This window comes from Protopterus annectens, chromosome 10.part0 (genome assembly GCF_019279795.1).
Source record: "Protopterus annectens isolate FY-2018-M chromosome 10.part0, PAN1.0, whole genome shotgun sequence".
Classification (NCBI taxonomy): Eukaryota; Metazoa; Chordata; order Ceratodontiformes; family Protopteridae; genus Protopterus; species Protopterus annectens.
Window position 1 is genome coordinate 29,991,548 of NC_056744.1, and position 22,150 is coordinate 30,013,697.

General features: G+C 42.5%; 1 protein-coding gene across 1 annotated transcript in view; it reads left to right on the plus strand.

The window, feature by feature from the left end:
* The window catches only part of LOC122812920 (medium-chain acyl-CoA ligase ACSF2, mitochondrial-like), a 910,993-nt gene that overhangs the window by 339,552 nt on the left and 549,291 nt on the right, over positions 1–22,150 (plus strand). The window contains exon 5 of the mRNA XM_044084978.1: positions 3,456–3,574. Coding sequence (XP_043940913.1) covers positions 3,456–3,574 — 119 coding nt within the window. The remainder of the gene's footprint in view (positions 1–3,455; positions 3,575–22,150) is intronic.

The window sequence follows — 22,150 nt, forward strand, 5'->3', positions numbered from 1 at the left end:
TTGTTTTATATGGATCTAATTTTCTGTGATTGCATGTCAAAGAATTCTGTATAATTGCATGTCCAAAGATCATTTCTGTAAATTGCACATCATTGAATACTGTCATTTAGTGTATGAATCGTTTCTCAGAGGGAGGATGTAGAACAGAGCGTGTGTATGAACTTTTAACAAGTGTTTCCAGATGTAAGCACATGCTTATAAATAGTGAGCACTTGCAGGCAGCAGTGCTATTTTGAGAGAACAGCCAGCGTGTTAAAATATGAGTGTGGTAGTCGGTCTGTTTATAAGTTTATTTAAGTTTAAGTGACAAAGCCTCATTCTTGATGTTTGTGTGTAATAAAGCTGCTTGAAGCAAACGCACAATCACTTGTCTTTTTTATCCTGCCCGGACGAGCAACAGTTGGTTAAGAGAGGTATTCAGTTATGAAGTGATACTCACTTGGTGGTGAGTTAAGCAGACAAATAAGGTTGCTGGGTAGACAAAGAATCCCAAATGTTCAGAAGCTGTGTCTTGGTAATGGCTAGCTGGTGCTTCTGTGTGGGATGAGTTCAACTCCCACACGAGACCCTTTTCCATACATATATAGGGATGTCATGGATATGATTTTTGAATAGATCTTGATCGATGTCTACCATCTTAGCCTAGAGTGAGTGCTATCATCTACAGGTACTGGAGACATTTGCTGAGCAAAAAGTGGAGGGACTAAAGTCTGACCACTAAACTCTGGAGGTCAGAGTCCTCTTTAGAAAAAGTGTCCTCCTTTCTGCACTAAGAAATGACCGGATACCTCCTGTGCTGGAGGTTGTCCCAAGGGCTTGCTCACAAATGAAGATGGAGAGGAAGAGAGAGACCAGCACATTATTTTATTTTGTATTTATTTAATTTATTCATCCATTGTTAACCACATTAATCCCACTAGACTGGTAACTTCTTTTCGGGTGAGACCCAAGATGGTATTTATACTGACTAGGTGAAATTTGGCCAGGACACCTGGGGAATTTCCCCTACTCACCTTGGTAAGTGTTGTGGGTTCTTTTATATCCACCTGAGCTACTACCAACTGAGGCAGATGAGGTCTCAGTTTAATGTGCCATCTAGTGGACTGCATACATAGGTGTGTAGAACCCCTTAATGCTGAACTGTAGTGTCAGTAATGAAAAATGAAACCAGTTAACTTGGAGTGAGAATGGCCCCCTAGGCATCTAATGTTCAGCACCAAAGGTGAGTATGTTACCTTTTGAGCTGATGACACTGTGGCAGTGCTGCAACTGTACCAGACTGTGCTGATGAAGCATGAGCCCAACTTGCAAGACAAAGCTTACAGTTTGTCAGACAAGGTTTCTCCCCAGCATCTCTCTTGGTCACAGGAATTGCATAGTAATCCAGAGGAAAGTATAATTTATATAAGTTCCACATATAAGATTCCTTCACAGAGTGCTGAGGCTCGCTATCCATGACAGAGTGAATAGTTCTTGAAATATTGGAGGATCCCAAGTAGCTCCAATACTCTTTTGGCTTGGGAGAAGTCAGTTGAGATGGTTTGGGTATTACCAGTGAGGCTATCCTGCTGGGCACCTTCTATTGGAGATGCACTAGATGTAGTCCATTTGTTCTAGGACAGATCCTAGGCATACCTTTCAGCTGTCCAGAATTCCACAGAATGTCAAGCCTTTTGTCTCATATTTTGGTCTATTCCTCATAAAATTTGTTTATCTGGCAAAATATTGAGGATTGAAGTGACTAAATGGTGGTTAAGTGTTTCAGACTTCATATCCTCCAGAAAATGCATGTTAACAGCTTTTAGTAACTTTCTAAATTTGTAAAAGCAATATTTAAAATGTGTGCAATTTTGGACCTTTGCCCCCCCCCCCCACAACTATTGTCTCTGTCCTGAATTTTTGTGTTAAGAGATTGAGTGGTATGGATCGAAGACATGCTGGAGAGTGCATTGAGTACCAAAAAGTTGAACTGGAGACTATTTCTGGGATTTAGAAACTCTGGTCTACCCTGTTGGGTTTTGATAGCACCTTTACCTCTCAAAAGGACAAGTGGTTTAGAAAATGAATGTCTGGAGGAACTGAGTTTTGCCTTTTAAAAAATGGTAAAGAATGTACTGGACTGGTTAGAAAAAGATGATTCACAAATATTAAGTTTAGATTGGTTAATTTTATCTCTAATGGTGTTTAATCCACTGGTTAGGTTTTAGTGTGTGGGGAGTTTAGTATGATCTTGCATTTAGAATAGCAGTCTGGGTGTTATACAAATGGTATTTTGCCTTTATTCTGAATTTACTAGTGAAAGCACTTGTGTGGTCAATTTAAAGATCATACTGTTCGTTCCTAAAACGGCGGTTTCCATAGATATATTTATTTTAACATTGATTTCCATAGATTGATTTTAGCATTAATTTGTTTAATGTTTGTTTTGAAAAGTTTTCTGTAGTCTGTGTCCTACAATTAGACTGGTATATTATCTAGGACTGGTTTCTCTGCCTTGTTAGACTGTCAGTAGCTCCCAGCTCCCCCATTTCCCTTAATGAAGGTTAAACGGGTAGTTGAGAAGTTAGTTAAAAGAATAATCCTCCATTAAAGCTTATAAGGGACTTCTATGGAAGAAACAGATTATGCACCAAGATGATATAGCTTTAAGAATATCCACTCTTTTTGTCAGGACAATTTTTTTCAGGTTCTTCCAAAGTGTCTGTTTTAATAAACATTTGAATTTTCTTTCTGTTGTCCACAACCACAGCAGACTCTAGATTATGATGAAATTTTTAAAACTAGTATAAGTTAACTTCGTAGATGCGTGTATTTCAGAATAAAATGCCACTTGCAAAACTGGATGTAATAGTGCTGTCCACATGTACTAAGAAGTTACACTTGGTGTTTGGGAAATCCATTCTAGAGATAAGTGGGTGTAAATTGCAAATAAAGTAGGCTGAAGCCTGTGACATTGTAAATAATCTAATATACAAGAATAGTAATAACCTTGTCCTTGTTTTATGTTTCAGATATGTTTAGCAAGGTTTCACTCAGACTTCCACGGCAACAATGGCCTGTTTAAGAATGAAAAATAGTGTCTGGTATAAATGCACATTGTAGTTTATGAACACTTTGCATGTCTGACTTGGGAATTTTAACACTCATATCTATGGTGGACCATGTTAAAACATTTCTTTGTTGTTCCAAACAAACCCCTTTCATTATGAGTGGTAATGTAAATTTGTAACACTCTCTCAAGAGAGATGGTGCTTGTAGAGGTAGTCTAGCCTTAAATGAGGTAGAAAATGGGTACCATTAAGAAGGATGGATACTAATTCGAAGGCAGTAGTATGTTTTGTAATGCAGCAAAAGTGAGTAGCACTGAATTTTATTTTTTCGTACTATAATTTGTCTATACACTCAAAGGATATTACAATATCAAATGTGACCTATTCATATGGTTTGTATTCTAGGTTGGCTGTAAGGCCCTTGTATTTCCCTCCCAGTTCAAAACTCAACGTTACTATGAAATTTTGAAAGCAATCTGTCCAGAAATGGAGAAAGCAAATCCAGGAGGGATACAGTCTTGCAGGTGAGGTGTGAATTTTGGTGCTAAAGTACAAGTGTGAGCATTAATCAAATGTCTAGAAACTACAGCCATATGTTGTATCATTCCCTGAATTAACATGCAAGTATTTTCTTCACTACCTCTGTGCAGTGTTTAAAAATAGTACTTCCAGTCTGAGGATACAATTGTACTTTCCAGTCTGAAGATACATTTGTTGTCTGGTGGTCTAAATAGTCAAGCTTGCTGGAAGAGTTTGCTGTTGTTGTTGTTGTGTCTTTTGGCTTTTCCCGGTTAGGGGTCGCCACAGCGGAACTCCAGCCGTCCGCTTAATGATTGTCGAAGCGGTTGATTTTACGTGCCGAGTTGCCAGCCCTGACACATAACCTTCAACAAAGGTAAACCATTATCGCATTATCTCCATGCGCAGAAGATGCTCTAGCTGAGAACCTCGAACGGACAGCGCTCTTGAATGGCCAACGCTGCCGGTGTTTCTGTCTGGATGCGCGCATGCGTTTGTGTGTGTTTGGGTGTTTCATATTTTCCTTTTTTTGTGTACCATCAATTAATATGCTCTACTTTTCTATCTTGTATTTTTTCAGACTGTTCTTTCTATAAGCAAATCCATTCAGACCTTTCAACTGTCCCTATTTTGGAGGAACGTTCCTATTTTTTGGCCTGCACATAATGCACCTGTTTATGGAGGTACATCACTATTTTAAGATTTGATGTACCCTGTCACACAATTTAACAGAAAAAAACGCTCTGCATCGGATATCCTACGACCACTGTAGTAGTAAACAAATTTATTTAAACAGTCACGAACCACAAATCCACAACAATAATCCAAGGTCAAGCGCTTTCATCAATAGACTTCATCAGAACAATTAAAGTTTTGAAAAAACAGACCTTTTATACTTAAGCTGATTTTCATTAGACAAAACAGCTCTTGAAATTAAAGTGACAGTGTTATTTTTTTGAATGACAGTATTATTTTTTAAAAAAACAAGCTAATATCTGTAAAATCACATAAAAAAGGCATGAAAAATATGTAAAATATGTACAAGGCATAAAAAATATTAAATGATATTAAGTAATAGTATATAATACAATCTATATGTGTTGCTTTTAATTAAAAATGAATACTAAAAATACTGAAAAGGTTATATAATGGGGGTTAAAGTTTAGATGCCCGATACCTTAGTTCGGGCTTGATACTAATATGCTCTTTGACTTGGGGCAACAGAGAGGGGTCCCATCTGGGACAATACAAAGGGCCCCAGTTGGAGAAGAAGCACAAGAGTGTATTCCTAGTTCCAAGACAAAGAAGGTATAGGGAGACCAGTGCTAGATCTATATCTAAAGTTTTTCAGTGTGCCAAAATTCAAAGTATTAAGCCTTCAAGGCCTGTTTCCACTTCAGGCCTTTATGGTAACTACAGACCTAAAGGATGGCCACCTTCACATCCCTATCACCAGAGGTTACAGAAAGGTTTTCATATCTGAAGTAGGTGGAAGTCCTTTCCAAGTATAATCGATTAACGCACGCTGGCCAATCAGCTGCGTGAATATTAATGGGGGGGTCATGGTATAATAATGTTCATTGTAGACTCAGCTGTACATTTTAGCTTTGCACTCTAAATGTGATGAAAGTGTCATTCCTCAAAAATGATACTTGATGTATTAATTTAAAAGCAAAAAAATACAATACAGTTGCAGGTGAGTCTGCACTGTCCAGGGTAAGTAAGAAGCAAATGTTTGCTTTTGTTTAGAATACCTTAAACATGCTTGTGACAGTTAACTGCTGGCATTAAAAAACAAAACAAAAAACTTCACATCCTGGGATGCTGTTTAATGCAATAACCTTTTTGCTTTTTATTTGCATTTACAGACTATTGAGTGTTCTCCTTTGATCTTGTTTTTGTGCACAGGTTACCAGATTTAAAGATAGCCATTGTTTTGGATGGTAAATTTCCAGGAGCATTCCAGATGAAAGATGTGATGAATGCAGGAAGCAGCACATATGTCCAGCAGCTTCATGATTTGCAGAAGACCTTGTCCTGTGACCCCTGTCAACATTCAGTTTACCTCAGTATGTAAATTAGTACCACTTCTTATAAACACAAAAATATGGAGAATTATAGAGACTGTGGGTATTCTGGTAATCGGTGGAAAATGAAGTATACACAATCTGTGGAGTGAGTTAAGACATCACCATTTGAGTAGTGTTAGCAAATGACATTCTAAGGCCATCCTTTTGAGGTGATGAAGACTGAGAGACTGGGCAAAAGTTGAGTCAGTAAATTTTAGAGTTGATGCCTATCCCATTTGTTCAATAAACTAGTGGTAATGAAAATTATGTAACAGTTTGTATGGACGTAGAGGAGATCTAGAGTCAATGCAAAAGTGGCAGAGTAGTTGCAACCTTGGCATTCTAGAACTCCTCAAACCATGCACACGCTTTGGTAGAAGCTCTCCTCAGTGTGAGGAATGCCATTTGTGTTTACTGCAAGTCCAAAATGAGCAGTTACTTACAAAATCTAAATTCATTCTAGCTTTTTTTTTTTTTTTTTTTTTTTGTTGATTAGTCTAGTGTCCACTTTCTGTTGGGAAGTTTGGTTTTTACTGGCAGTTTGTATCACTTGTGATTCTGATTTGTTACATGCTGTTTGTGCTTAGCCAGAAAGGAGCACCATAGACCGATTCCTTAAAGAAAGTTCTAAAATGCTTTTATTTCTACTTGCAGAGCACGAGCCATTTGAGATGGACAGCATAATGCATTACACAGCTATCTCAGCTAGCCCTTGGCTGGGTAAAAACCTAGTAATGTTATAGCTTGCTGGGTACTGGGCTTGTATTAGTAGTTTGATGCACCACACACTAATTTATAAATATTTCTCTAGATAAAAGATGCATTGCTTACACTGTGCAGTCTATTTCTGTAAACTCAAGTCTGCTCCAGTATTTAAAGGCCTTATCACGGTAAAAACTTCTATGAAGGATTCAGTTTGCTTGGTGAGATAAAAGTTGACTTTTTTTGCCAACATGCATGGTTAGTGCCACTATTTATGGCCAGTTCTAAAGATGCAACATGGTTCCTTCCCATTTATATAATTAGAACAATCAGATGGGGCAAATTTGCATTGACATAGTACACTCCGCAATGAATGCTGAAAGAAGATTTTTGCAATGGAAAAAGGTATAGCTGTATCCTTACTTTAAAAGGGATATCGGTGTATAATAATGTTTGTCTAGTTCACAAGCTGCACACAAATAATTTGTTTTAAAATATAAATGGCATTTCATGTACAAGTGTTTCAAGTAAAATTCCAGTTATTTCTGATGTCTTATCTACTTGCATTAAATGTCGCACAGTTATTTTTTGTAACAGCGATGTTGATTAACTTCCTTAAAATAGCAGACTAATTCAGTAATTAAACTCCCAGAATCATTAATTGGTTGCAGAGTGATAAATCATCTTTAGCTGACCTTGCCTTAAATGCACAGCATTTGAAAACTGGTAAACTTTGTTGGCCTACGATTTCCACTTATAAAAAAGTAAATTTAGTGGTGGGAAATGAGTGCCATCGTCAGTATGAAAGGTGGCACCCTTCTGAGATGCAGTGTGTGAGCATTTCTATAGCAGTTTCTTCTGCTGGATGAAAACGATGACTATATGTTCTTTTGAATCCAAGTCCATTGACCAATTCTGATTGATGGACACATCCTTACTATGTCACAGTAAAACCTTAGAAAAAGCCATCTTAAATCAGTGCAGAGGTGCCTGGCATGGAGACAACCTGCACAACAGTCTGGGCTGAAGCGTGCCCTTATCTTCACACTTTATCAAGCCAGCTGACATTCTGTAAATGTACTATAGCTGTGAAAACCTGCATCTCACTAGTGTAGGAAAGGTAACTTCTGCACTTCCATCCGATGTAGTGAATGTCTTCATAGCCTTTAGGTGGCAGGGACAAGAGCACTGTGCTTGAGTGGATATTGAGTGTGACTGGTGATTGGTAATATTCAACTTGTGTCATAGGTGAGGGTGGCACTGTGAGCTGGTGATACGCTTATCCTACTTGTGTTGAAGGTAGGTACCAGTTTTGAATAAAGACCTGGACACTAGTAATCATGGTGTGGCACTGCCTAAATTGTAAGTAGTGAATCCTATTCTTGTATACGGAAACTGATGTTCCTGGAGTAAATAACGGTGCTTGGAAGATGAGTAGAAAAGCAGTAGTGCCCACGTTATGTGAAAACTGAATGCTAGTGCAGGTACTGATGTCGAATGTAGTTTGGGGACTGCCCGTTTAATAGGCAACGGTATGGAGAAACTACCAGAGGTGTGGAATAGCATTTTGGCATTGGGAAAACTCTTTGGTTTTGGGATGCTAATATTGACTTAATGCACAACAGTGAATTATGTTCTCTATAAACTGACTTGTGTACAATGCAAGTCAAAATGATTTTGTGAGTGCTAAATAATGTTTTAATGAGAGGGAACTTAAACATGCTGGAGATGGAATAAAGCTCTCCTCCCATTTACGGCACTGGGGGCAAAAATTGCAGGAAGGGATTTGTGAAAATGATTTTGAACATCTAGCCTTAACAGCAGGTTATTACCTTGTAGTGCACTATGAGTGACGTATGTAGGTGAGGTGAATAGTGCCCTGCTGTAGGTGCTAACTTGTGGGGCTGCAGATGTGCATATGCAAATGTTTGAAAAAAAAGATTTACAATTCCCAAGGTATCATTAAGCAATTGCTTAATGACCATGTATAAAATGCCAGAACATTATATCTTTACAGACAACTTATATACTGCCCAAACCATTTACTATACTATCTATAAGTGATTGACATTACTAAGTAACTGCAAATATACTGTCAGTTTGTTCCTCCCCCCCCCCCAAAGGTAGCAACAAATGATCAACTGGTGCATAGTTAGCTTACCTTTTGTAAATATTTTGGGCTGTCCTTCAGCAGTAAAAAACACATTCTGTAGTTGTCTATGGAGAATGTCCATGCTTCCATATAAGAAAAAGGGAGTTATAGCTGTTTAATGTCCTTTTTGTAACTGATTTAAAAAAATAACTGATGATGAAAAGTAAAAACAACAAGGTGTAGAAATGGAACTTCACAGCATCTCAACTATAGGTTTTCTTGGGAGTCTTAAACAAAAATACCTAGGTCATATGCTAACAACAATTAAAATCAAATGATTTTCATCACAAACTACTGCACCATAGGTTTATAGGTTCATAGGTTCACATATTTCAGGCCATTCCCAGGACATTTTATAGCCTAGCCAGAGTGTGTTTGGCTTTCGCCACCCATTTAAAAATTAATTTTGCTATGCTCTTTTCGAGGTTAGTATACTGTGCCTCTGTCTAACAGTGACAGAAGTGATACTCCGGGTAAACTTACGATTTATCATCCACTCATCAAGATTCCTCTAGAAGAGAGTCAATGAGGACTCTGCCTAACCTTGGATCTGGGATTTTATTCCAGAGTGAAGGAGCCTCTGGGTTATGAATCTGTCCCTCCAGCATGTCCTATTTATTTCAGTGCTGAGGTTCAAGTTCCCTGCCAGAGCTTGATGGGATTTGATTTTTCTGTGCAGCATGTCCATTAATCTTCAAGTTGGACATAATTTTATATCAGCCAAGCACAGATCTCTGAACAGGCGGCATGCCACTGAGAGCTGGGAGTTTTAATCGGGCAGCATATGGCATCTGTTTCATCTTCTTGATTCTCTTGCAGTGAGGTACTCTCGGGTCTTTCCAGTTGCTGCAGGTGTCTGGTAAGGCATACATCCTAAAAGGGCATTGTACTCATTATACTGATCAGGATGAGCAAAGAGGCACTCCATGACTTCCCCGATCTAGATGTGAATCCCTCTCATGATTAGGTGGGCTATATAAAATGTTTTTCTAACCATTTTGGCCATGTAGTTGCCAAACGAGAGATTGCCATCAACTTCAACCCGAATTACTTTTTCTGTATTTCTAATGGATTACCACATATGTGTGCAATTTGTGGGCACTTTGTTTTTGCCAAAGGATGATCATACATCTTTTTGGCATTTAGCTTGATGGCTCTGGCACCAGTTGTCTGTTTCCCTTATGAGGCCCTTTGGAGGATGCTTGTGTCGGGCTGGAGAGCCATGGTTTCAGCTTGCAGTCATCTGCGACCCTGGTCAGCCACAGACCTTCTGTGTTGGCCTGTGCACTCCAGAAATATATACCGAAAGCAAGAGAGGTCCCAGGACTGAGCCTTGTGGGATGCCACTTGTAACTGGTTTGGAGTCTGACATGGCTCCAGCAATTCTAACCATGTGGGTTCTGTCCTTGAGCCAAGGTTTTGCAACCCATCTTAGTGACATAGGGTTTATATTTGGGCTGGTGAGCTTATCTATAATGCCCAGGGTATTGTATCGAAGGCTTTTAAGCAGGTCCAGGTAGGCCGTGACCACCTTCCCTGCCAATGGCCTTGGTGGATCTCTGTTTCAAAGAATCAACCAGGTTTAAGAGGCAGGATCTGGTCCCTTAACAAAGCCGAACTGGGTGGATCCAGTGTCTGTAGGTCCCCAATATCTTTTATTTATGAGGTCCATGATCCTTTCCATAGCTTACAGACAAGCCAGTCAGGTTTATGGGGCTTATAGCTTCCAGGATCCGCTGGATGCACCACCTTTGTGGAGAGGGACCACTGCTGCTGTACCACTCTTGGGCAATCCCAGTAAGGCGGAGATTGAACAGTAGTTTTATGTTTGGGCTTAGCTCTTCTTGGAGTTTAGAGGGGACTTAGCCTGGGACACCACTCAGTCCCATTGATGCTGTGTTTTTGCTTGGAGAGGGTAGCCTTACCTGAGCATCCTGGATGTCAGGGGTCAGCACTCTGCTGATAGATATTTGGTTCTTTTGGTGGGAATTGCTTGAACCGCCAGCTTAGGATGTTGGGTAAATGTCTGTGGTTCGTGGGTGTATTTTTTACCATTTGACTAATTCTGGAGCATATCTGGGGAATTTCCAGGTTCCTAACATAACTAAGAAAGCCTTGGTGATCATCATCCTTAGTGTCCTGTGCAATTTTTTCTGCTGGCTCCTTGGACGATTTTATGAGTGCCCATAGTTTTTGCTAATACTCGATCAGAGATGCCTTCCCTTTTGGGATTTTGCTTCTAAGTGTAGTAGCCTCCCTCCTATTGCATATTTGTTTATGGTTGGGGTCCACCAGGACAAGGGTCGCCTTTGGAGGATTGTGTCTTGGTTTTATTTGGGATTGTGATGATCCATGCATTCTGAAGGTTCATAGAATGCTTATAAAGGATTCTGTCTGGGACGTGATTTTCCACAGGCCCGGGCTTTGAAGGATTCCACCTCGTTTGGTGGAGGAAATTTGCTTTAGAGGTGTTTTCACTGTGGTTTTCAGGCAGGTGGAGTCGGATGTGAATATCCAGTGAGATTTGTTTATGGTCTGATCTACAGTGAGGATACACTTCAGGTCTGGAGCATAGACTCTTGGCGTTGGTGATGATCAGGTCCAGTATGTTTTCCCTCTTTGTGGAGTGGCAATGCTGTTCCACAGCATTTGAGTTTATAAATTCCCAGGAACCTGGGCTAGGGTGTTGAGCCAGGAGTAATGCTCCCAGCCCATGCTCTGGGGTAGTTGAAGTCGCGCGAAATATAATGGTGCCTGGAGAGCGGTCATATTTTCCAGTGTTCCCAGGAAGGCTGAGTGGGGTTCCTGGGTTTGGGAGGGTGGCTTGTAAAGCAGGCTATAAACTGGAAGGCAAGTTTACCCACTGTTAGTTGCACATGTAGATAGTGTCTGCTTCGCGGCTGTGCTACCAACCTGGAGGTGGGTATCTGACTAATATTGATACTCCCTCCTTTTTGTGGTTGTTCAGTCCAAGTTTGGGGCCGGTGCTACGGTATGAGGTATATTCCCGCTAGTGCTGGGGTGCTCTCGGGAGCCTTGAACCAGGTTTCTGTTACTGCACAGATATCTATGTTCTCCATGCTAAGGAGAGTTTTGAGTCGTGCATCTTGATATTTAGACTTCTGGCGTTGAGTAGCATTACTCTTAGTTTCTTATCCCTTGTGATACATATGGAGGTGAGTTTGTCTTTTGAGCCTTTCCTAAAAAGGCACCATGGGGTAGCAAGAGCCTTTGCCAATATCCAAGCCCAGGGGGGACAGGTGCAAGCCGTCCTAGGCATCGTGACTTGTCGGTGCATATCATCCCAAGCTGATGAGCATTGGATCCCCCTTTGAATGACACCATAAGCCAATTGTTGAAATTGATCATCTTGTCTTCCATACTGTGGCATCATTCTTGGTGAGGTAAAGTGCTATAAGGTCGAGATCGCCAGCCACCAGCCTGGGCTACATGCTCAGAGAGCTCCTCTATGTCTCTTTTCATGTAGTCAGAGAGTGCGTCTCAGGTCATTCACACCAGCATGGACAATGACTGAGTCATATTTGTACTTGCCTTGGAGTGACCTGAGTGCTTGTGTTATGTGGCGGATCCTAGCCCGACAGGCAGCTCACCGTGTCCTTCTCCTTGTTCAGCCTGGTGGCGGACGCAGTGTGCCTGACTATAGACCTATTACAAGTGTATCATGTGTTGTTTAGCCTTAAGGGCTGTGACTGTTCATCACACTGGCTTTGTGAGCTATGTGTTGCCGTGTTTTGTTTTGGGGTAGCGTTGCTTGGGTGTCTGCTTTGGAGGTCTCTGCTGCTTAGGCAGATTTTTATTTAGAGCCTCGTATGTTTTTGTGTGTTTGTGTTTGGTTTGCTGTTATGGTAGGTCTATGTGACACTGGAATTGTAGTGAGTGTGGTTTCCTTCTCCTCCTGACTGGTTTCACCAGTACTGAGTTGAGAGAGCTTAGCCTCCAGTATGGCTATATGGTTGCATCTCTCACATGTGTTGGAATTTGTTGGGAGGAGGAGAGGGTTGTCTGTGTACATGAGGCAGTTGTAACATTGCCTCAAGATTCCCAGATTCACCAGCTGGACCGGTGAGGAGATTGACAACTGACCTTTGGACATGCTAGAATAGTATTGGGAATTCCTTTATAATTGGAAAAAGGGCCAATGGGACAGTACTCAAGGGAGTTTGTGAGGGTGTAGTACTTTTAATATTTTAGTGCTGACTTATATAATTGCTTTAGTGAGCAAGTGCCAGGTAACTTAAATGCAATGTGTTATAGGTAACTTAAATGTAAAACAACAAACAGTAACTTTCTTTCAAGTGAAACAAGGAAATAAGTACAATAAGCAATGCAGATATCACTAGGGATCCACAGAAGCTGAAAAGCCGCGTTTAGGTGGAATTAGCGTTTCAGGAAATAACAAGCAAACAAACAACAAGCATAACAAAGCTAGATTCAGCAGGCCTGGATCTAGTCAATGCTACAACAAACAAGGTGTACCAATTTCAGTAAGAAACAGTTCAAAAGAAACTTCCATTCCATTTCCTGTTGTCCAATAGCTTTCAAAGTGCTTTTTGTCTTAAAAATACTTCTTTCATCACAAGGAATTTACTCCAAATTAAAACCGGATGAATATTAATAAAAATGCTGAACACTGGAAGTTCTGTTGTATCAAGTGTAAGTTACTCAAATGTTCCTGTATTCTTAATGTAGATCTAGTTGTTTCATCCATGTAATACATTACAATAACACCATATCTGTGGCAGTATTTCAACAGTTAGCGCTTTGCTTTTGAGCTGGAAGATCAGAAGCCTGTGGTTTTATATTCACACCTGGTACTTGGATTAATTTTTCTAATGCTAACAGTGTAATGCAGCATAAGGTGGGTTCTGCCTTCTGAGTATGCTGCTCTTTGGAAGACGCATTAAATGGAGGTCTACTCAGACTACCAGAGTTGGTGTAACTCAGGTAGATTGAAAGATTCCAGCACTTATCAAAAGAGTAAGGGTCATAGGAGGTTACTAGGCTAATGGCCCTAGGGCCCTACACAGCCAAAAGTTTATCCCCAAAAGAAACCTCAGTCAGCACCTGACTCAATGAGGGACACAGGCGGAACCCCTGGTACAAACTTGTAGTTTCCCATCCGCTCATCAAGGTTGCACTTGGGTCAGCGAGGTACTCTGATGTGTATGGGAAGTCTATTCCAGAGACTGGCCCTCTGGGAGACTAAACTGTCTCTCCAGCAGGTTTTGTTGATGTCTCTTATTAGATTCAGGCCTTTCAAGCGGGTAATGCCCAAGGAGTTAAACTTATAGATGTGGAGCATCTCTAGTAGCAGGGTCTGAGATTGCCTTGTGAGACACAGATCCTCTGAGCAATCTGTATGATGGTAGAGTGAGAGTGATTTGAAGCTGTCCCATTAGGACGGGTGTTGGAGGCCATGGATTGTCTTTGTGTGGTATTTCCATGGCCTTTCCAATTGGTGCAGATGTTTGGAGAGGTACATACCAAATGGGGCGTTATACTCAATTATTTGTCTAATGAGGGAGGAGTATAGAGAGGTAATAACCTCCTTTTTCTGGATACAATCCCTCTACTTATGAGATGAACCAAGTAAAAGGCTTCTCTGACCACTGCCGCTACATGATGGTTGAATGTGCGATTATCAGCCTGAGTACCCAGGTCTCTCACCACAGGTTGTGTGTTAGGGGGTTGCCGTTCATGTGGTAGTCAGTACGGGCTGTTTCTGACAAATGGTATGTTACATTTTTTGCATTTAGCTTAAAGCAATGACTTTGGCAGCATTAGTTGCTGTGAGACCCTCTTACAGTTTTATCATTTGGGGATTAAATGACAGCACCCAACTTACAATCTTCCACAAACTTGGTCAGCCACGGGCCCTTTTTGTCTCCTGGTCCTCTGAGAAGTAGATGCCAAACAGTAGAGGTCCCAAGACCAGATCCCTGGGGAACTTCACTAGTGACAGGTCTGCTATGAGAGGTGGAGGTGCCTATTTTGACCTTGAGGGTCCTATCGGTGAACCAGTTTGCCACCCACCTGATGAGATAAGGATTTATGCCAAGTTGTGTTAGCTTTAAGATGATGCCCAGGTGGGTGATTGTCAAAGGCCTTGGCCATGTCAGGAAAGCTGCATGTACTGACTTTGCCTCATCCAGGGCCTTAGTGGTAGTCTCAAAGAAGTCAACCAGGTTCAACAGGCAAGATCTGCCCTTGACAAATCCTTATTGGGTGGGGTCAAGTGCTTGGAGATTGCTTATGTCCTTATTTATGAGATGCATAACAATATGCTCCATGGCTTTACAGATCAAACTTGACAAGTCAGGCTAATGGGGGGATAGTTTCCAGAGTCAGTAGTGGCACCACGTTTGTGCAAGGGGATGACAATGGCAGTTCTCCACTCTGCTGGAATAAAGCCTGAACTTAGGCTGTGGTTGAACAGGGTGCTGAATGGTGAAGCCAGTTCTTGCTGGAGATGGTGCAGAATACATCCTGGGAATAGTATCCGGTACCATGTAAGCTGTGTTCTATACCTTGGATAGGGCCCATAATACTTTATTTATGGAGATGTGAGGTGCAGAACAAGTATCAGGGATGTCGAAAGGGTCTTTGGGGAGGACGGGGGGGGGGTGAAGTTTGTGCTGAACCTATCTGCTAGCAGGTTGGCTGAATCAACAGAATCAGCGTAAGTGATACTGTTAAGTACTAACTCGAAACAAACTTTGGCTTTGCCATGGAAGTTCCTGACGTAACTGAAAATAGTTTTGTGGTTTCCCTTTGTTCCCGAGGCTAGTTTCAATTCATAATTGGCTTTGGAGGTTTCACTAGTGATCTAATTTGCTTGTTGAGGCTAAGGCTAAGTTTTTCCTATTTGAAATTTGTTCCTTTTTACCCTTGGACAATAATTTCTTCATTTTGTTGTAAAGCCTATTAATAGAGGATGTCCAACCAACAGGTTTGTGTCTCCTTGAGGAGCAGGTTTGAGTTCTGTTGGATATGGCTGAGTCCATGCAGTTGTACAGGTGCTTGTATATGCATTGGCGTACTTTTCAGCATAGGTGTCTGCATCCTCTGGGGGGGGGGGGGTGTTGTGAAGCTACAGATACCCTCCCTTAGGAGGTTGTAGTCAGCTTTTGAAAAGTTTTTTTTTTTTTAGATTGATTATGTCCGGGGGGGGAGGGTTGGTTGGGATAGAAAATTCAAACGAGACAGTCCAATGATCTGATCTTAACAGGGAAGAACATGCTATGGGAGTGGCGCAGCTGCTGCCCATGTTGGTGAGAACCAAGTGCAGAATGTTCTCTCCTTGTGGGGGATGGGACGAGCTGGTCTAGTGCATTAGAACTGATAAAGTCAAGGAATCATTGAGCAAGTGCATTTAGTGCAGGAATAGTTCACCCAGTCTATGGTGGGGTAGCAGAAGTTACCAAAGATCAGGATGTTAGGTGGTACCTAGATGGAGTCAAGTATATCCAGGTAAGAGGACTGGGTGTTCTGAGTCATGGAGGGGGGACTCTATAGCTGGATGTTCTTCATCTCACATTGCTGCAGTCATAACTTATAGGTAGTCCGCTGTCCTCGGTCGGCCCGAATACCAAAGTATTAGGCTGACGTCGGTCATGGGCGCTCAGATCTGACGTCAGAGCGTCAAGGTATAAAAGCGCATGACCGACGTCATTTCCTCAGTCTTTTTTGCCGCATGGTCCGAAGCAGAAGCAGCGTTTGCAAGTGCCGTTGTTCTTCGTATTCTGAGTTTCAGACCGAAACCAAGTTGGGCTAAGTACCCCGTTGGGGAATATTTTTGTTTTTTCTTGCCTCAGTTATTTCCGGATGTCAGAAAAAGTGAATAATTGTATTTCTTGTGGGAAACAGATACCGCATAGGGATTACCACTCTCTTTGTATTCCTTGTTTGGGACCTGAGCACGACGTAGTAGGGTGTCGCTTTTGTGCTAGATTTAATAAGCGCACCATTAAACGTAGGTTAGATTGTGCTAGGCTTGTCTTCGGTAAGCGGTGTAATTACAATATGCCGTCGGATCCTCCGCGCCGCTACGAAGCGCAAAGATAAATCTTTGAAGTCCAACAGGATGATTCCGTTCGGACGCCGGTTCTTTAGACACTACGGTGGATTGTTGAACGGCCGTGGTTTCAACTGAGTCTCAGGGGAGCTTGATTTTACAAGATGTGGCCTCTCAGGAGTCAGGTCAGGCTGAGGGGGCCTCTCAGGTTGTTGTTCTCCCTTCTTTGCCTAAGGTGGTTAGGCCTTCTTCTGTCTCTAAGGTACCTTCCAAAGGCAGGCCTGGTTTGCCTCCACAGGTGTCAGTCCTAGTTCTGCAGGTTCTGTGCCTAAAAAACATGCTTAAAATGACGACATCTTTCACATCTTCACTTCTTTGAAAAACTACCAAGATTTAAGACCCAGGGTACGTACCACACCCAAAAACTGATGACACAAGCCTAGCCTCCGGCTTCCTTGCCTCAGTCCCAAATGCTTAAAATGGCGGAAGACCTTACAATGTTCATCAGGGGAGGCCAAGCTACCCCTTCCAAAAGAAAGAGACTTGTCTCAAGTGGTTTTATCTGAACAGGAGTCTGAGGACTCTGATGCATCTGAATATGAAAATATGCAACCTCTCTGCTTATGAGGATTCTATTGCAGAGGAATCCATCCCTTCAGCCTCTCCACCTGAGGACCTTTCCTTTGGAGAAACCCTACATGCTTTAAGGGAGCATTTCCAATGGGAAAGTCAGAACTACCCTTAGTCAAAAAGAGACTCCTGGAATTCTTAGATCTACCACAGCACAGACCCCTGGCCATTCCTCCTGTCCTGGATGTTGTGGATGTTTTTATGGAATCCAGTCTGAATCCTGACACCCTCCCTCCTGCTCCCAGGAAACCTGACCGGTATTAGTCCCTGACTCTCTCAAATTTCTTTTCAGAAAAATCCTCCTGCTGACCACGTGGTCATCTATCAAGGACCTAAAGGAATCAAAGCAACTTCAGCTAAGAATCCCACCCCCTCGGACAGGGATTCCAGAGCATTGGATAGATGGGGTAAAAAAGTATACACCTCTGCTACTCTTGTTATTAGAGCATTAAATTGTCAGTTCCATATACTCAAATTTCAACAGCATACCATGGAACTCCTCAAACAAAAAATATCTACTTTTACAGCTTGTGCAGAAAATAGAGTTACAAGAGTTAATGCATTCTGGAAGTAAAGTTAAGCACACCTTACAATGTGGCTTTGATGCCCAAGAAGCGTCTTGCAGGGCAGCAGTGACTGGTTCTGTCCATAGAAGACACCAAGACAGAGGAGGTCTTAAAGAAGATGGGAGAAAAAGCTAAATCTATACAAACTGTTAGACTTCTTGCAGGTACAGCCTCCTAGGTTCAGTAGACATTGCCCCTCCAAGCACCTTTCCTAACCCCTCCAGGCCAGCTCAGCCCAGGCCCAGTGGAAGCAGACCCACCTGCCCACAGCTCCAGGGAATGCAGAGATCTAAGCAATGAAGTTCCTCCTCTACAAAAACAGGGTGTGCAAGGCCACCCCTATGGTAAGTCCACACAATGACTTCATACTACCACCCCCTCCCTCTGCCCACCTGCCCATGTCCCTAGGAGGAAAACTCTTCTTCCACGCAAGCAACTTGGGCCACCATTACCAACGACTGCTGGGTCCTCAGCATAGTGTCCAAGGGATACAAATTTAAATTCCACACTCTGCCAAACCCAAAAGGGTTCCCAGATCTTCCTCCAAATCAGTGGGCAGAGGCCAAAAAACAAATCCACTCCCTGCTGTCCTTGAGGGCAATAGAGCATGTTCCTGCAGAACAGATAAGCCAAGGTTTCTATTCCAGACTCGTTCTGGTGCCCAGGAAAGAGGGTACATGACACCCCATCCTCTGTCTATCCATTCTGAACACCTGTCTGGTGATACCAAAATTCAAAATGCTCACCCTCCAGCAGCTCCTACCTATACTTTCCAGGGATGCTTGGTTAGCCACCCTAAATCTAAAAGAGGCCTACCTACACGTCCCAATCAGGGACTCCTAGAGGAAATGTCTACATTTCGGGGCAGGATCTATGCACTTTTAGTTCTCTGTGCTTCCTTTGGCTTATCTACTGCTCCCAGAGTTTTCACAAAATGTCTGGCTCCCGCCATTGCTTTCTGCAGACAAAGACATATTCAGATTTACACATACTTAGACTATTGCTTGATTCAGGCAGACAGGAAGAGCTGCTTCAGCACCTGACCTTTGTAAAGGACCTACTGACCTCTCTGGGGTATATACCATCAGTGAAAAGAAATCAAAACTAGGCCACACAAAAAAATGTATTCCTGGGTGCAAGCCCGGATGCAGCAGCCCAGATGGCATTCCTTACTCCAGAAAAACAAGTCTACCTGACAGACTAATTCTCTCTACTAGCCACCAGAGCCTAGTTAACCACTAGGAAAATCCTACAAGCTCTAGGGTTCATGGCCTCCTGCGTTCTACTTATTCCATATGCCAGACTGTATGAGGAAACAACAATGGTATCTAAAAAGCCTTTGATGTCAGCACTGTCAAGACCTGGAAACTCTTATACCAATGATACCTTCTCTAAGGAAAGATTTTCTTTGGTGGGCAGCAGCATGCAACTACAATAAGGGACTTCCCATCTCACAACCCCACACCGTTCAAACCTTCACCACAGATGCATCAGACTATGCCTGTGGGGCTCACCTGGGTGGCAGGTGCATTCAGGGCCAGTGGAGCCCAAGTCAAATGCATCTGCACATCAACCAAAAAGAGAGGTTAGTTGTTCTGCATGCCCTAACAACCTTCAGACCCCTACTCTCCGCGGGGCCTCTACTGATCAAAACAGACAACACCACAGTGATGTGGTATATCAACAAGCAGCAAAGGATGCACTATTATCTCCTATGCAGGCTAGCCATGACCCTCTGGCACACTGCTTCAGCCATGCAAATACACCTGCTAGCACAATTCCTGCCAGGCTCTTTCAACTCTGGCAGACAACTTAAGCAGAAGCCTGCTAGACCCACAGGAGTGTCACCTAGACCACAGGGACCTTCACCCTTGTAACCCAAAAATGGGGCACCCTGCAGGTCGACCTCTTTGCCTCCCACTCCAATCATCAGTTCAGCATCTTCTGTACCAGGGAACCTCGCAGCAAAGCCAGGAAAGTGGATGCTCTGTCCTTCCAATGGAGAAACCTCTTGGTCTATGCATTCCCCCCTCTACCCCTCATTTCAAGGGTCCTGCTCAAAATAAGGGAAGAAAAACAGAGAGCAGTCCTGATTGTCCCAGACTGACCATGCCAGCACTGGTACCCACTGCTCTGCAACTGGTCACCCCTCCCACCATGGCACCTACCTCAGGTTCCAACACTCTGACCCAGAGAATGGAGAATTCTTGCATCCCCATTTGCAGACCCTCAACGTGGCAAACTGGCTTATTCCCTGACCTCACCTCAAGCTGTCAGCCTAAGCCAACAAGTTCTAGATGTTGTATGTGAGGTCGGACACCCCAGCACTAGAAAATCCTATTTTATGTGGAAAAGTTTTGCATTTGGATCCTGGCTAAGGATGCCAGTACGGCACAGCCCTCCCTACCTCTCATCCTGGATTACCTGGCAGACCTACTCCACAGGGGTTTATCCTTCTCTTCTATTAAAATTCATGCCTCAGCCATCTCTGCTTATTTCAGCACAGAGCCTCCTCTCTTCTCACACCCTCTCATTACAGTTCCCAAGAGGGGCTAAGAACGTAAGGCCACCCAGAAGAGTACCTAACCCAGCATGGGGCCTTAACTTTGTGTTTGAAAAGCTCACCCTACCCCCCTTTGGAGTCTGCAGCATCAGCAGAGTTAAAATTTCTCTCCTGGAAGACCGCCTTGCTACTGGCCATCACTTCAGCTAGAAGAGTTTCAGAGCTACAAGCACTTATGGCTGTAGAGCCCTTCATCATTTTCCATGCTGACAGGGTCTCCCTCGGGACTAATCCGAACTTCATGCCTAAAGTGTTGTCCAGTGTGGCTCTCAACCAATACATTCAGTTACCCACCTTTTTTTCCCTAACCCACAAAACAAGGGGGAATGGATTCTGCACTCTCTGGATGTGCACCGACAGCTCAGATTCTACCTGGACAGGACTAAATCCTTCAGAAAAACTGATCAGTTGCTAGTTAGCTTCGCTGCAGGAGCACAGGGCAAGGCCATATCCAAACAATCTCCAAATGGATAGCCTATTGCATCCATTTCTACTACAAGCAGCATGGGAAACCACCCCCAAAGGGGGTCAGGACTCACTCCACCAGAGCAACCTCCACCTCTACAGCCTTTCTCAAAGGGGTCCCCACTAGGGACATTCTGGAGGCTGCAACATGGACATCTGTTCATACCTTCAAACATTACCACCTGCATATTTTCTCCAAATCCAGGACAGGCTTTGCCACCGCAGTCTTGCAGGGCATCCTACCCAGCCCCCAGTCTTCTTGACTGCCTCCAACCTTTTATTCAGCTTTGGGAATCAACCCAAAAGTGATAACTGCAACAGTAACACGAAGAACATAGTACAGTTGTGTATACTTACCATAAATGTATATGTTCGAGTGTATTCATTGTTGCAGCCCTGGTTACCCTCCCTCCATCCCCCTCATCTCTCTCTCTCTTTGCAAGGAAATTTGGTATTTACTTTCTACTGGTGGTATTCTTCCATCATGCCTTAACTCCTATTGGGGGCTCCTGACAGGGCAAGAAAAACTGATGTAATGGCGTTGGCTACCTGTTTTTAGACCTCTGACGACCTGACGTCAATCCGGGGGCGACAGCAACTGACGCAGAAATACTAAGACTCTGTTATTCAGGCTGACTGAGGGCTACCCCTGGCAGGATAACCCAAAAGTGATGACTGCAACCGTGAATACATTCTAACATCAACTTTTATGGTAAGTCTACACAACTGTACTTTACACATTATGTATCTTGTGTGAATATTGTACTGTTAGAATACTGAGCTCTGTAGAGCTTTTCTCCCGAGGCCTGCACTGAAAATGGGCAATTTTTAGGCCCCTTTAGAGTTTCCCAGTAAACAAATAGAAATAAAATAAATTAAACCTTTACATAAAAACAAAAATGTGGCCTTTAGTGCATTGTTATAGTAGAAGCATTCAAAAAAGTTTTAAAATTCTCTCTCTAGAAGATAAAAGCTCATGCTTTCATGGATCCTGGTTAAGAAACGGGACATTTCATTCAAATACTTTGTGTGTTAATAACTGTATATATAACTAGGTATGTTAATTCATATGTAAATACTTGTTTGCAGTGTTTTCCTAGCATAACTTTTTTTTTCTTTTTATGACTCAATATGTAATTTGCCCGTGTTGCCACATCTGCTGTAAATATTGTACGACTGTACTGGGTTGTGGTTGAGAGGGGTCAGTTGACCAGCCCACCTACCTGGTCAACAAAACAAAATAAAATAAAAATATATCTGTACATGAGAATGTGTATGACCTGTTTGGTGGACAATTTTACCTATAAACTTGGTATTATGATATGTTATGGTGTTCAAGATAGGTTGCTCAAATTATTCAGAAGGGGGTAAGTTTGGCTTGAATCCACTGAATGAAATT